The sequence below is a fragment of the Halichoerus grypus genome, chromosome 15 (assembly GCF_964656455.1).
Source record: "Halichoerus grypus chromosome 15, mHalGry1.hap1.1, whole genome shotgun sequence".
Taxonomy (NCBI): Eukaryota; Metazoa; Chordata; class Mammalia; order Carnivora; family Phocidae; genus Halichoerus; species Halichoerus grypus.
In genome coordinates this window covers 217550-229566 of record NC_135726.1, presented here as the reverse complement: position 1 = coordinate 229566, position 12017 = coordinate 217550, and the positions used below count along the sequence as shown (strand labels likewise).

The 12017-nt window shown below is 47.1% G+C and overlaps 1 protein-coding gene across 11 annotated transcripts in view; it reads right to left on the bottom strand.

Annotated features, from left to right (window-relative positions):
- Positions 1-9303, bottom strand: part of FANCA (FA complementation group A) — a 57248-nt gene extending 47945 nt beyond the window's left edge. For all 11 annotated transcript variants that reach the window (XR_013444142.1, XR_013444143.1, XM_078062651.1 and 8 more), the window contains exons 1-6: positions 9193-9303; positions 8390-8499; positions 7825-7909; positions 5839-5981; positions 5608-5703; positions 4140-4213 (exon numbers count right to left, since the gene is read on the bottom strand). Coding sequence is in view for 9 of the 11 variants with exons in the window: in XM_078062651.1 (XP_077918777.1) it covers positions 4140-4213; positions 5608-5703; positions 5839-5981; positions 7825-7909; positions 8390-8499; positions 9193-9271 (587 nt within the window). In the remaining 2 variants the exon portion in view is untranslated. The remainder of the gene's footprint in view (positions 1-4139; positions 4214-5607; positions 5704-5838; positions 5982-7824; positions 7910-8389; positions 8500-9192) is intronic.
- Positions 9304-12017: the final 2714 nt, after the last annotated feature.

The window sequence follows — 12017 nt, the reverse complement described above, 5'->3', positions numbered from 1 at the left end:
AGGGCCGCCTGGGTGGCTCAGTCGGTTGAGCGATTGCCTTCGGCTCAGGTCATGATCCTAGAGTCCTGGGATCAAGTCCCACATCGGGCTCCGTGCTCAGTGGGAAGCCTGCTTCTCCCTCTGACCCTCCCACCTCTCATGTGCTCTCTCTCTCTCTCAAATAAATAAAATCTTTAAAAAAAAAAAGGTAAAATATTCAGAAACAAATAAAACAGTAGCAGCCTGAGGCGACAGACTGTCATCAAGGGCATCAGCCATGCAGAACAACCTGGGGAGCCTAGATCTGGAAGGAGAAGCAGGGGACCTCACCTGGCGACTTGCACTGTTCTGGGGACTAACGACATCTGGGACCTTTTCCTGTGCTTGGCCTCATGTGTATCCTCTTTGGACAAATGTCTGTTGAAATCCTTGGTCCATGGGGCGCCTGGGTGGCTCAGTTGGTTAAGCGACTGCCTTCGGCTCAGGTCATGATCCTGGAGTCCCGGGATCGAGTCCCGCATCGGGCTCCCTGCTCGGCAGGGAGTCTGCTTCTCCCTCTGACCCCCCTCCCTCTCATGCTCTCTGTCTCTCATTCTCTCTCTCTCAAATAAATAAATAAAATCTTTAAAAAAAAAAAAAAAAGAAATCCTTGGTCCATTTTTAATTGAATTATTTGCTTTTATTGTTGAGCTACAAGAGTTCTTTACTCTAGATACTAGATTATCAGATATGTGATTTGCAATTAATGTCTCCCATTCTGTGCATGGTCTTTTCATGGTCTTAACAGTGTTGACACACACACGTTTTAAAACTTGATGAAGCATAATTTTCCTTCTACATTTTCTTCTGTTGCATGAGTTTTAGGCATCTTGTCCAGGAAACAATTGCCTAATCCAAGCTCATGCAGACGTAACCCTAGGTTTTCTTCTAGAGGTTTTATGGCTTTAGCTCTTACACTGAGATCTTAGACGCACTGTGACTTAGTTGCTATGTGTGGTGTGAAGCAGGGGTCCGACCTCATTCTTTGCATGTACATGTCCAGTTGTCCCAATACCATTTGTTGAATGGACCATTTTCCCCTCCATTCAATGGTCTTGGCACCCTGGTCAAAAATCAATTGACAGGGGCGCCTGGGTAGCTCAGTGGGTTGAGCATCTGACTCTTGGTTTTGGCTCAGGTCATGATCTCAGGGTCTTGAGATCGAGCCCCACATCGGGCTCTGCGCTCAGCGTGGAGTCTGCTTGGGACTCTCTATCTCCCTCTGCCCCTTCTGCTCATGCTCTCGCTCTCTAAAATAAATAAATAAATCTTTAAAAAAAATATTCAGGGTTTACATCTGTACTAGAAATGCTATTCCACTGCTCTAGGTCTACCCTTAGGCCAGCACCACAGTCCAGCTCTGTAATAAGTTTGGAAAACAGGACCTGTGAATCCCCCAATGTTGTTCTCTGAAGAATTTTGGGCTATTCAGGGTCCCTTGCATCTCCAGTTCAGTATCAGAATCAGCTTGTCAATGTATGTAAAAAAGCCGAGTTAGATTCTGATGGAGATTATACTGCATGCATAAATCAGTTTGGCAGGGATACTGCTATCCTAATAATATTAAGTGTTCCAATCCATGAACATGGAATGTCTATTTCTTTAGCTCTTAATTTCTCTTAATTATGTTTTATAGTTTCTGGTGTACAAGTCTTGCACTTCTTTTATTTTATTCCTAATTTATTAATTTCAATGTTCTTTTAAATGAAATTTTTTTTTTAAAGTTTGGTTTATGTAAATCATCTCTATACCCAACTTGGGGCTCGAACTCATGACCCCGAGATCAAGAGTCACAGGCTCTTCAGACGGAGCCAGCCAAGTGCCCCAAATGAAATTTTAACTTCCTTTTCAGATTGTTGTTATTGTATAAAAACACCACTGACTTTTGCATATTGAGGTTGTTTCCTCCAACCTTGCTAAACTTGCTAATTAGCTCTAATATCTTTCAGTGTGGGTTCCTTAGGGTATTCAATATGCAAGATGATGTCCTCTGCGAATAGTTTTACTTTTTCCATTCCAATCTGGATGCCTTTTTTAACCCCCCTATGCCTAGTGAGTGCATAGGTCAGGAAATATGTTTTTCATAGTTAGACTTGTCAATCTTCTCTAAGTCCTGGGGCTTTTATCATAGTTAGGCCTTTCCCTCTCCAAGATTATAGAAACATCTTCCACGATTTCTTCTAGTACTTTCATAATTTCATTTTTCCCCCTTTGATTCACCTAGACTTGTTTTGCTATAAGGTGAAGATCCAACTTTTCAAATCCAGATGTGACCCACACCTCACAACGCCACTGGTTTCAACACAGCCTTTTCAACTGTGCTTCAGGGTTCCCCAAACTAGACCCTCAGTTGTTCCTGACCAGATGACAAATATACAAATCCCGGCTTTCTGTCTGGCTGGGGAAGGAGCAATGCCTGGCTGCCGAGAGCACGGCAGGCAAAGCTCCAAACGCCTCTTCTATGTGCTTTCAGACATACTGAGTCCCTCTCCTTCACCTTCCATTAGAAGTGCTCGGCACTCCCATCCTGTGGTCTTCCAGGAACAGAGTGAACAGCCGCACCTACTGGCTTAGGGCAAGTCTATCTCAGGTTTCCTAAGTCGTTTACCACAGGTCTGTCTGCCTTCTGCTTCCAAACCTTTGCTTCTCCTAGCTCTTCTCCTACACTTGCCCTCTTTAGGGGGTTATCTTTATTTTTTTATTTTTTTAAAGATTTTAGTTATTCATTTATTTGAGAGAGTGTGAGAGAGAGAGAGAAAGAGAGAGCACATGAGAGGGGGGAGGGTCAGAGGGAGAAGCAGACTCCCTGCCGAGCAGGGAGCCCGATGCGGGACTCGATCCAGGGACTCCAGGATCATGACCCGAGCCGAAGGCAGTCGCTTAACCAACTGAGCCACCCAGGCTCCCCTTAGGGGGTTATCTTTACATAAAGTCACTTTCCTTACTCTTGGTGGGATTTCAGGAAGAAATAAAAGTAGGTACACACATTCCACCAACCATATTTACCTGAATGTCTCTTTTTAAATTTTTAAAAAAATTTTCTATGGGGCACTTGGGTGGCCCAGTCAGTTAAGCATCTGCCTTCGGGTCATGATCCCAGGACCAATGAGCGCTGTATCAGGCTCCTCGACTCAGCTGGGACCCTGCTTCTCCCTCTCCCTCTGCCTCTCCCCTCCACCCAACTCATGCTCTCTCTCTCTCAAATAAAATCTTAAAAAAAAATTTTTTCCTAGGGGCACCTGGGTGGCTCAGTTGTTAAGCATCTGCCTTCGGCTCAGGTCATGATCCCAGGGTCCTGGGATCGAGCCCCGCATCGGGCTCCCTGCTCGGCGGGAAGCCTGCTTCTCCCTCTCCCTCTGCTTGTGTTCCCTCTCTCGCTGTGTCTCTCTGTCAAATAAATAAATAAAACCTTAAAAAAAAAAAAAAGATTTTATTTATCTGAGAAAGAGAGCACAAGCAGGGGGAGCAGGAGAGGGAGAAGCAGGCCTCCTGTTGAGCAGGGAGCCCGATGCGGGGCTCGATCCCAGGACCCTGAGATCATGACCTGAGCCGAAGGCAGGCACTTAACTGACTGAGCCACCCAGGCACCTAATTTTTTAAAATATTTTATTACAAGAGCACCTGGCTGGCTTAGGTAGTAGAGTGTGTGACTCTTGATCTCAGGGTTGTGAGTTTAAGTCCCGAGCTGGGTATAGACATTACTTAAAAATAAAATCTTAAAAAAAAAAAAAATTTATCCCCTATCTTTTTTTTTTTTAAGATTTTGTTTATTTATTTGACAGAGAGAGAGAGAGCACAAGCAGGGGGAGAAGCAGACTCCTGAGCAGGGAGCCCGATGCGGGGCTTGATCTCAGGACCCCGAGATCATGACCTGAGCTGAAGGCAGACGCTTCACCGATTGAGCCCCCCAAGCGCCCCTCCCATGATATATCTTATACAAAGAAAACATTACCAAGTTTGTGCATGACAAAGACTTTGATTATAACAAATGTTCTCTTTAAATAATGAACTAAGAGTTTCAGTGATTTTGGCTTTGATATATAAGTAAGTCATAAAGGCTAGATTACAAAAAATAAATCCTGTAATACTAAGATAATGTTAAATCATCACTGGTACACTACCTTTCCAACAGCTCCTGGAGGCTCACAAGGTTTTGTACGTGAAGATGCCACACAGCTTCAAGCAACAAAGAATTCTGAAGAAAGTAAGAGCACTATGAGTCCTCCGTGCACACATTTTCCTACGAAATGCAGAGCCTGTACACTGAGCTACTGGACTCTACTGACAGTTGAACTGGAGTAACAGGCACGGCTTCCAACACATCGTTGATCCCTTTGGCTTCAGACACTCACCATTACCACCCTAAATCTCCTCATCCCCCAGCACCCTGTCCAGCCTCTAGTGTAACCTGCTTCTAGGACTTTCTCCACTGTGGCCAATACGAGATTCCAAAATAGGGACTGGACATGTCAATCTCTTCTCTTCTTTGGACCCTTTAGTGGCTCTTCGCAGCTTTCAGAACAAACTTGAGACTCTTGGACGCAGCACAGGACAGTTGTAACCCGGTTTCTGTCTCCTATCCCAGCGAGGTCCCCCCTCCTGCAGCAGACACCCTTCCTCCTACCCCCAGGACATCCTGCTCATGTCTCCTGTGTCCCACGGCCTACTTTGTCCTGCCCTCCTCCACACTGCACGCAGCTGCCAGCTCTCAGAGCCTTTCCTAGCCACCAGTCACGCAGCTGTCCACTCTCCCCTGCACACCTGTGGACACCTACGTCACCGCAGCTCACGGGCATTCGGCTGCCCCTCCCTCCAGCTAGACAGCTGTGAGCACAGGGACCCCATCAAGTGCTGACACATCTGTAGACACGTATGTAACGTATGCCGGATAAAAGAATGGGGGGAAACCACAAATGCACCATCACCTGGGTTTTTTCTATCCCTTTTCTATATTCTTACTAATAACAATCTAATAACCAGTTACCTTGAGTTCTTTCAACTATTCAAAAATCTGTAAACCTACTGAATTCAAAATGCCTCAAAAAAGGGGCGCCTGGATGGCTCAGTCGTTAAGCGTCTGCCATTGACTCAGGTCATGATCCCGGGGTCCTGGGATCGAGCCCCGCATCATATCGGGCTCCCTGCTCGGCGGGAAGCCTGCTTCTCCCTCTCCCACTCCCCCTGCTTGTGTTCCCTCTCTCGCTGTGTCTCTCTCTGTCAAAGAAATAAATAAAATCTTAAAAAAAAAAAAGCTTCAAAAAAGAAGAAAAATAATTTTTAAATTATAATTTTCTAGTTTATTATACTACCCTGGAAAATTGTTCATAATTATACCTAAGAAGAGAGAACATGTTTCTGTGGTCCATTCTAATAAATATTACTAATGATGGCTGAATACTGACAAATATGGAAATTGAAGATACCTCTTTCCCACCCACAGGGGCATATGCTGAATGGTTCTCTCCCTGCCCCATGATTAATGAGATGCTTGGTGGAATCCCTAAAGAACATGCTGGGACTCTGTTGTCTCCGCGCAACAGAACACTGCTTGAGAAACCCCAAGAGTCAGAGTTGCAATGTCAGACTTACCCGTACTTCCCATAGGTCTTGACAGAAGGAGAAACGAGAGAACATACTATGGGCTAATAAATACTGAGCCACCTCCAATAAAGAAGACATTTTCTTCTGAAAAGAGAGATTAAATCTTAAAAAAAAAAAAAAAAAGCAAATACCTGAAACAATATTAAAGAAATGTCCTATTTTCCTAAATAGCTTAAAAGTAATGAGTAACCACCATTAGCTCATGGCGCTGCGTCTTACCCTTTGCTCTGCATTCAGCAGCACCCTGTGGGAGGTCTCGCCACTGGACGCACAGATCTGCACAATGCTGGAGGCCACTGTCTGGCTGGACAGCACAGCCACTGGGACACCCAGTCTCGAGGCTTCATCCCGTAAAGCAGAGCCTCAAAGACAAAACAAAAAGCCAGAGACACACTACAACGTGTAAAATAGAAGACCTGGGGTTTAAAAAGCCTTTTAAGCTGCAGCTACCAGGGGAGCCTAGGTGGCTCAGTCCATTAAGCGTCTGCCTTCAGCTCAGGTCATGATCTCAGGGTCCTGGGATCAAGCCCCGCATCGGGCTCCCTGCTCAGCGGGGAGCCTGCTTCTCCCTCTGCCTGCCGCTCCCTCTGCTTGTGCTCTCTCCCTCTCTGACAAATAAATAAATAAAATCTTAAAAAAAAAAAAAAAAAAAAGCTGCAGCTACCAGCCTCCTGAGTATCTAGCCTCTGGTCTGCATTTAATAAAGAATGCTCAACAGCCTGGAAAAAGATAATGCCTACAAGCAAATTGTTGTCTAATTTATTTGACCTCCAAAACTGGGGGTTTTTTAAAAAAAAAAAAAAGAAAAGAAAAGGAAACTAACACATGCCCATTATCTTAAGGGCTCTGAAAATGCATACCAATATGTAAATTAAAATAATTAATAGTAGTTATAAGGATTCCAAATGACAATATTAGAAATTATCAACTACTGGGGTCAAGAAATAATTCATGGTAGGAGAGAAAATGTTGATTTCTAGCCATTATTTTTCCACAGTGAAGGAAACCCTCAACCAAACAAAAAGGCAATTTACTGAATGGGAGAAGCTATTTGTAAATGATGTATCTGATAAGGGGTTAATATCCAAAATATATAAAGAACTTCTACAATTTAACACCAAAAAAAATTTCAATTCAAAAATGGACAGAGTAGGGGCGCCTCGGTGGCTCAGTCGTTAAGCGTCTGCCTTTGGCTCGGGACATGGCCCCGGGGTCCTGGGATCGAGCCCCGCGTTAGGCTCCTTCCTCGGCGGGAAGCCTGCTTCTCCCTCTCCCACTCCCCCTGCTTGTGTTCCCTCTCTCGCTGTGTCTCTCTCTGTCAAATAAATAAATAAATAATCTTAAAAAGAAAAAAGAAACAAAGAATTCACAATAGAAAGGCAGAAAATGCTAGTTTCTAACCATTTGTTTCCAAATGGTCTCCATGGAAAAGTGTCTATTTTTATTTATAAGGCTTTAATTTTTTATATATAACATATATGTTTTATATATCATATATCATATGAGTAAGTATAACAGCAACTATCTTCAACAAGAAAAGCCACTAATAAATTCATGAATTAAGGGTCTATTTATATTTCTGTAGTCAAGGTCAAGAGCTTTTCATACAAGGCCTTATGCCTTGTTATGTTCTGTTGCAAGGGGTGTGGCTGAGCCTGGTTCCCCAGAATGATGACGCTAGGACGTGAAATTCAAACACAGGGCAGTGAAAATCAGTACGATTCACCAAAGATCTGTAGTGATCAGTGGTCAAGGGGAGTCTGTTTGTTTATGGTTATTTTAATTGATACTTCAAACAAATTAATGACTTAGCTAATATCTTTCTGAAATGACCATCATTTCATAATAAAAATGTGAATGTCCAGAAAATAACTGATTTTTTTGTTATTCTCATAGAATTCCCTGATCTTATTATTCTCAAATTGAAATATCCTGAAATATTCTCAACCCCAGAAATTCCTTCTGGCTTCCTGTCTGCTCTCTCGGATCTAGCACAACCCGTTTTTGCCACTTGTGTAAACGTGGTGCACATTACTGTTCCATGTTTTTCCAAGGGACACTCTGGCTCCTACTGCTTCTGAGTCCTACGTTGAGTCAAACGCTGCTTAAATAACAGCCTTATAACACGCCCCAAGGAGGTCCAGGTCACTTTACATAAAGCTCTCCCATAACTGCGTATGTTAAGAAACTTGAGCTCTAACTTACCTATGAATGAACTAGAAAGATCAGCAGAGGCCTCAGGATCCATCAACTGATTGAGACACAGAGTTTTACATGCTGAACCTTCTACCTAGAAACCAAACACAAGGAACTCTAGTTAAAATTCAAGCTGTGTGGGGCACCTGCGTGGCTCAGATGGTTAAGCGTCTGCCTTCGGCTCAGGTCATGGTCCCAGGGTCCTGGGATCAAGTCCTGCATCGGGCTCCCTGCTCAGTGGGAAGCCTGCTTCTCCCTCTCCCTCTGCCTCTCTCTCTCTGTATCTCTGTATCTCGCTTACTGCACTAGTCTCAAATATTTTGAGGTAAACATTTTTAAAAAGTGAAACTTACCAAAGCCTTTTGAGAAAAACTAAATTCACTGTGACCTTATTTTATCTCCAAAAAGATAAATGCTCCCCATCTCTTTCTCGCCTAGTCAACATTTAAATGGATGCTTCTACCAGATACTCCGAAGGCCTTTTCGGTGTCTCTTCAGGAAGACTATGCCTTGGCCGGGTGCAAAACATCCAAACTGAAACCTGCCTTCAAAGGCCAAACCAATTTCCTCTTACCTCCAGCAAAAGGTCGTTCAAATTTAGATGGCGTCTCAGGAGGCGCACAGCTGATTCCTGCAGCTCGTGTTCCCTTCCAAGACCCTGCCGTTGCCTCTTGACCCTTCCCGCTAAGGGGAAAAAACAGTTCCACAAAATTACAGCACTCCTTAAAATCTCCTGTCAGTCGACTCGGGGTCATTCTAGACCCGCTGATCGGATGCACCCTGGGGACACATTACTTGCACGGGAAATTCCCACGCATTCCAGAAAAATGCACATCAGACACACCCAACTGAGGGACATTTTATACAATGAGGGACCAAGACTCCTCCAAATGTCCAGGGAAGGGGCAACTGTCAGGCATGGGTGGAAACCGAGACACAGCAAGTCAAGTCTACGTGGGATCCGGGGACAGAAAAAGGGCACGCTGGGGAAAGCCGGGGAAACCCAAGTCGAGTCTGGTCCAGCGAGCAGTCCCGCGCAAACGCTGCGAGTCCTGGGGCGGGTGCTCGTCCCCTGAGCGTCTGTGGTTCGGGGCTAAGCTGTCCTCCCGCGCTACTGGACGCCTCGGGTGAGTCTTCAACTCCCCGCCTCGTTCAACCATCTTCCTGGACGTCCGGCTGGACGGTGGCCAGCCCCGCCAGTGCCGAGGGAACTGGAGCCACGGGACCAGAGGTCGGGGGGACGAAGACCGGGGTTCGGGAGAGGCGGGAGGTCTTGGGGGGCAAGGAGGGGCCGGGGACCGGGCCGGCGGAGGCTGGGGCGGGAAGGGGTCTCAGGGCCCGGCACCACCCACGCCCGCGGCTCCGGCGCGCTCTTACCCAGCAGCTCGGCCCATGTCCTCCTGCGGCTCCCGGACCCCAAGTCCGAGGCAGCGTCCTGCGAGCGCGATTCCGACATGGCGGCAACACTACATCCCTTCTGCGGCTCCCGGCACCCGGCCCGCGCGACCTCCCCATTGGCTGCGGCCCGCGCCGCCTCCCCATTGGCTGCGGCCCGCGCCGCCTCCCCATTGGCTGCGGCCCGCGCCGCCTCCCCATTGGCTGGCGGCTACGCGGTCACACCCCCTTGGTCCGGAGGCCTCGCGCCGCGGCCAGCGTGGTGGGGCCGTTGGCGCCATCTTGGTAGTGGCAAGAGCGAGGAGGGGACGTGGTGCCTGGGCGAGGGAGGGCTCAGTTTAGGGCTGGCGGTTGGCGGGGCGGATTCGCAACGGCGTCCCGTGCGAGAAAGCTGTGGCATGCCTGCGCATCATTCCTGCGGAGAATGACGGAGAGTTGGTCATGAAGAAACAACCTGACAAAGCCAAAACCGTGGAGACGCTAAAACGCGCAGACCTGCCTTGTCCCTCCATCGGCGGTTCCGTTCCTGCCGGGCCGGGAGGCGGGCGGGACGAACCGCCGTGGGGGCTGCCCAGTCAGACCTTCGCAGCACCTAGTGGAGGCCCCTGCGACTGGGCTGTTTGCTGTGACTTTCATTTAAGTGGAAGTGGTCGCAGGCGTTAAAACTCCAGAGAAAGCGGGTCCCCTGGGGTGGGGAATCCTACGGTATCCTTTGTGCTCTTTCCCTCGGTTCTGTAAGAGTCCTCCTCGTCGTCCTTAGCTGTAGTTAACTTGTCGTCATAGCTGTGTAGTATTCTACTGGGTAAATACACGTATTCACACATATAATTGATCATTTACATAACCTATTTTCTGCACATTATGATGTTTTCACATCTTCAGAAGCCTTTCTGGCTGGGGAGAGATTGCCCCCCCCCCCCCCCCCCCGTGCTGGCCAGTTCTTAGGGACAGCAAAGGGCGCACAGGAGCATGCCTAAGCAGACTGCTCAACCCAGAGCCAGACCTTCTCCGCCTGGCCCCAATCCCGGGAGGCAATATTCCTCTTAATCATCCCACGGCCAGGTGTCAGGCAACTAAGGACCACGCCTGTAGTCCAAAGTCCGCCAAAATTCTGAAAACTTCAAAGCTTCCTCTCACTCCTATCTTCTGTGTCCTGGCCACCTTGGTGGTCCTTTCACAGCCTGCCCTGCCTCCTGCGTCTGAGACTCTGGATATAATAAACTTTGTTTTTCCTGAGCCTCTCTGTGCCTCCTCTTGTGACCATCTCATAAAGATTACAAAACAGATTTTATTTTATTTAGTTAAGGCTATGGCAGCTTAAGGTTAGGACTGAGGCCTCCGAGCCTGATTTGCACACAGCATGGGGCTGGGGAACCAGCAGTGGACAGAGGGCCATAGGGTTTTCACACTGAACCACAGGGGTAGGGAGAGTAGACTAATGCTGACTCATTTCTGTTGAGAATGAATTGTAGGCAGCCAATCAAATAATGACACAAGGCTTTCTTATCACCTTGAAAGAGCAGTTCTAGATTTGTTTCAACGAACTTTACCATATATCATGTTTATGCATACCATGAAAGAACAAACAAGTGAAAAATGCATTGAAGGTATTCTGAGCCCTATCTTCAGAAGAAGGGTGAATTAGAAAATCAACTCAGTTATCCTGAGTAGGAAAACCCAGTTCTTCCCTCCTATGTGAATCTTCCTCCTGAGTATCTCCTCTACTTCTGACACTTCTGGTCCCCAGATATGTAGGGAATTTTCCCCCAAGCAATTCTCTGTGACACCAGCTGGGGGTCCCACAATTCAATTCAGTTTGGATGCTATTTGTGGGGACACAGTGTCAGAAGGGCTCAGTTTTACCACTCTGTCCCCCACTTCAGATGCCAGATCGCTCACAACTTCTGTCTACAAATCAGGAATTCCCACAACTCCCTCCTCAGATTTGATTAATTTGCCAAAGTGGCTCACAGAAGTCAGGGAAACACATTTACCAGATTATTAAAGGCTGTGATAAAGGACACTGATGAGTAGCCTGATGAAGAGATACACAGGGGAGTCCCAAGCACAGACCATCTGTCCTCATGGAATTGGGGCACATCACCCAGGTGTTGTGTTCCCCAAACTGGAAACTGAATATCGTATTTTCGGGATTTTACAGAGGCTTCATGACAAAGGCCTGATTGATCATTAGCTCCATTTCCAGCCACTCTTCCCTCTCAGGAGGATGGGACAGAGCTGAACCCTGGGACCATGACCTGAGCTGAAGGCAGATGCTTAACCAACTGAGCCACCCAGGCGCCCCTACTGCATATCTTTCAAGAAAGTTTTCTGCTTTGCAAATAGTTTTTTTTTTTTTTAAGATTTATTTATTTATTTATTTGAGAGAGAGAGAAACGCGTGGGGAGGGGCAGAGGGAGAGAGAGAGAGAGAAATAGACTCCCCATCGAGCACAGAGACCGACTTGGGGCCAGATCCCACGACCCTGAGATCATGATCCGAGCTGAAACCAAGAGTCAGACGCTTAACCAACCGAGTCACCCAGGCACTCCAGCAAATACTTTTTTTTAAATTGCTGCTTTATACCCTGTGTTTTCTGTCCACGATAACTCATGGACATCTCTGGTAATAGAGACGTTACCCCCTCTTAAATCCTTTTTAACTGGGGCGCCTGGGTGGCTCAGTCGTTGAGTGTCTGCCTTCAGCTCAGGTCATGATCCCAGGGTCCCGGGATCGAGCCCCACATCGGGCTCCCTGCTCAGCAGGAAGCCTGCTTCTCCCTCTCCCACTCCCCCTGCTTGAGTTCC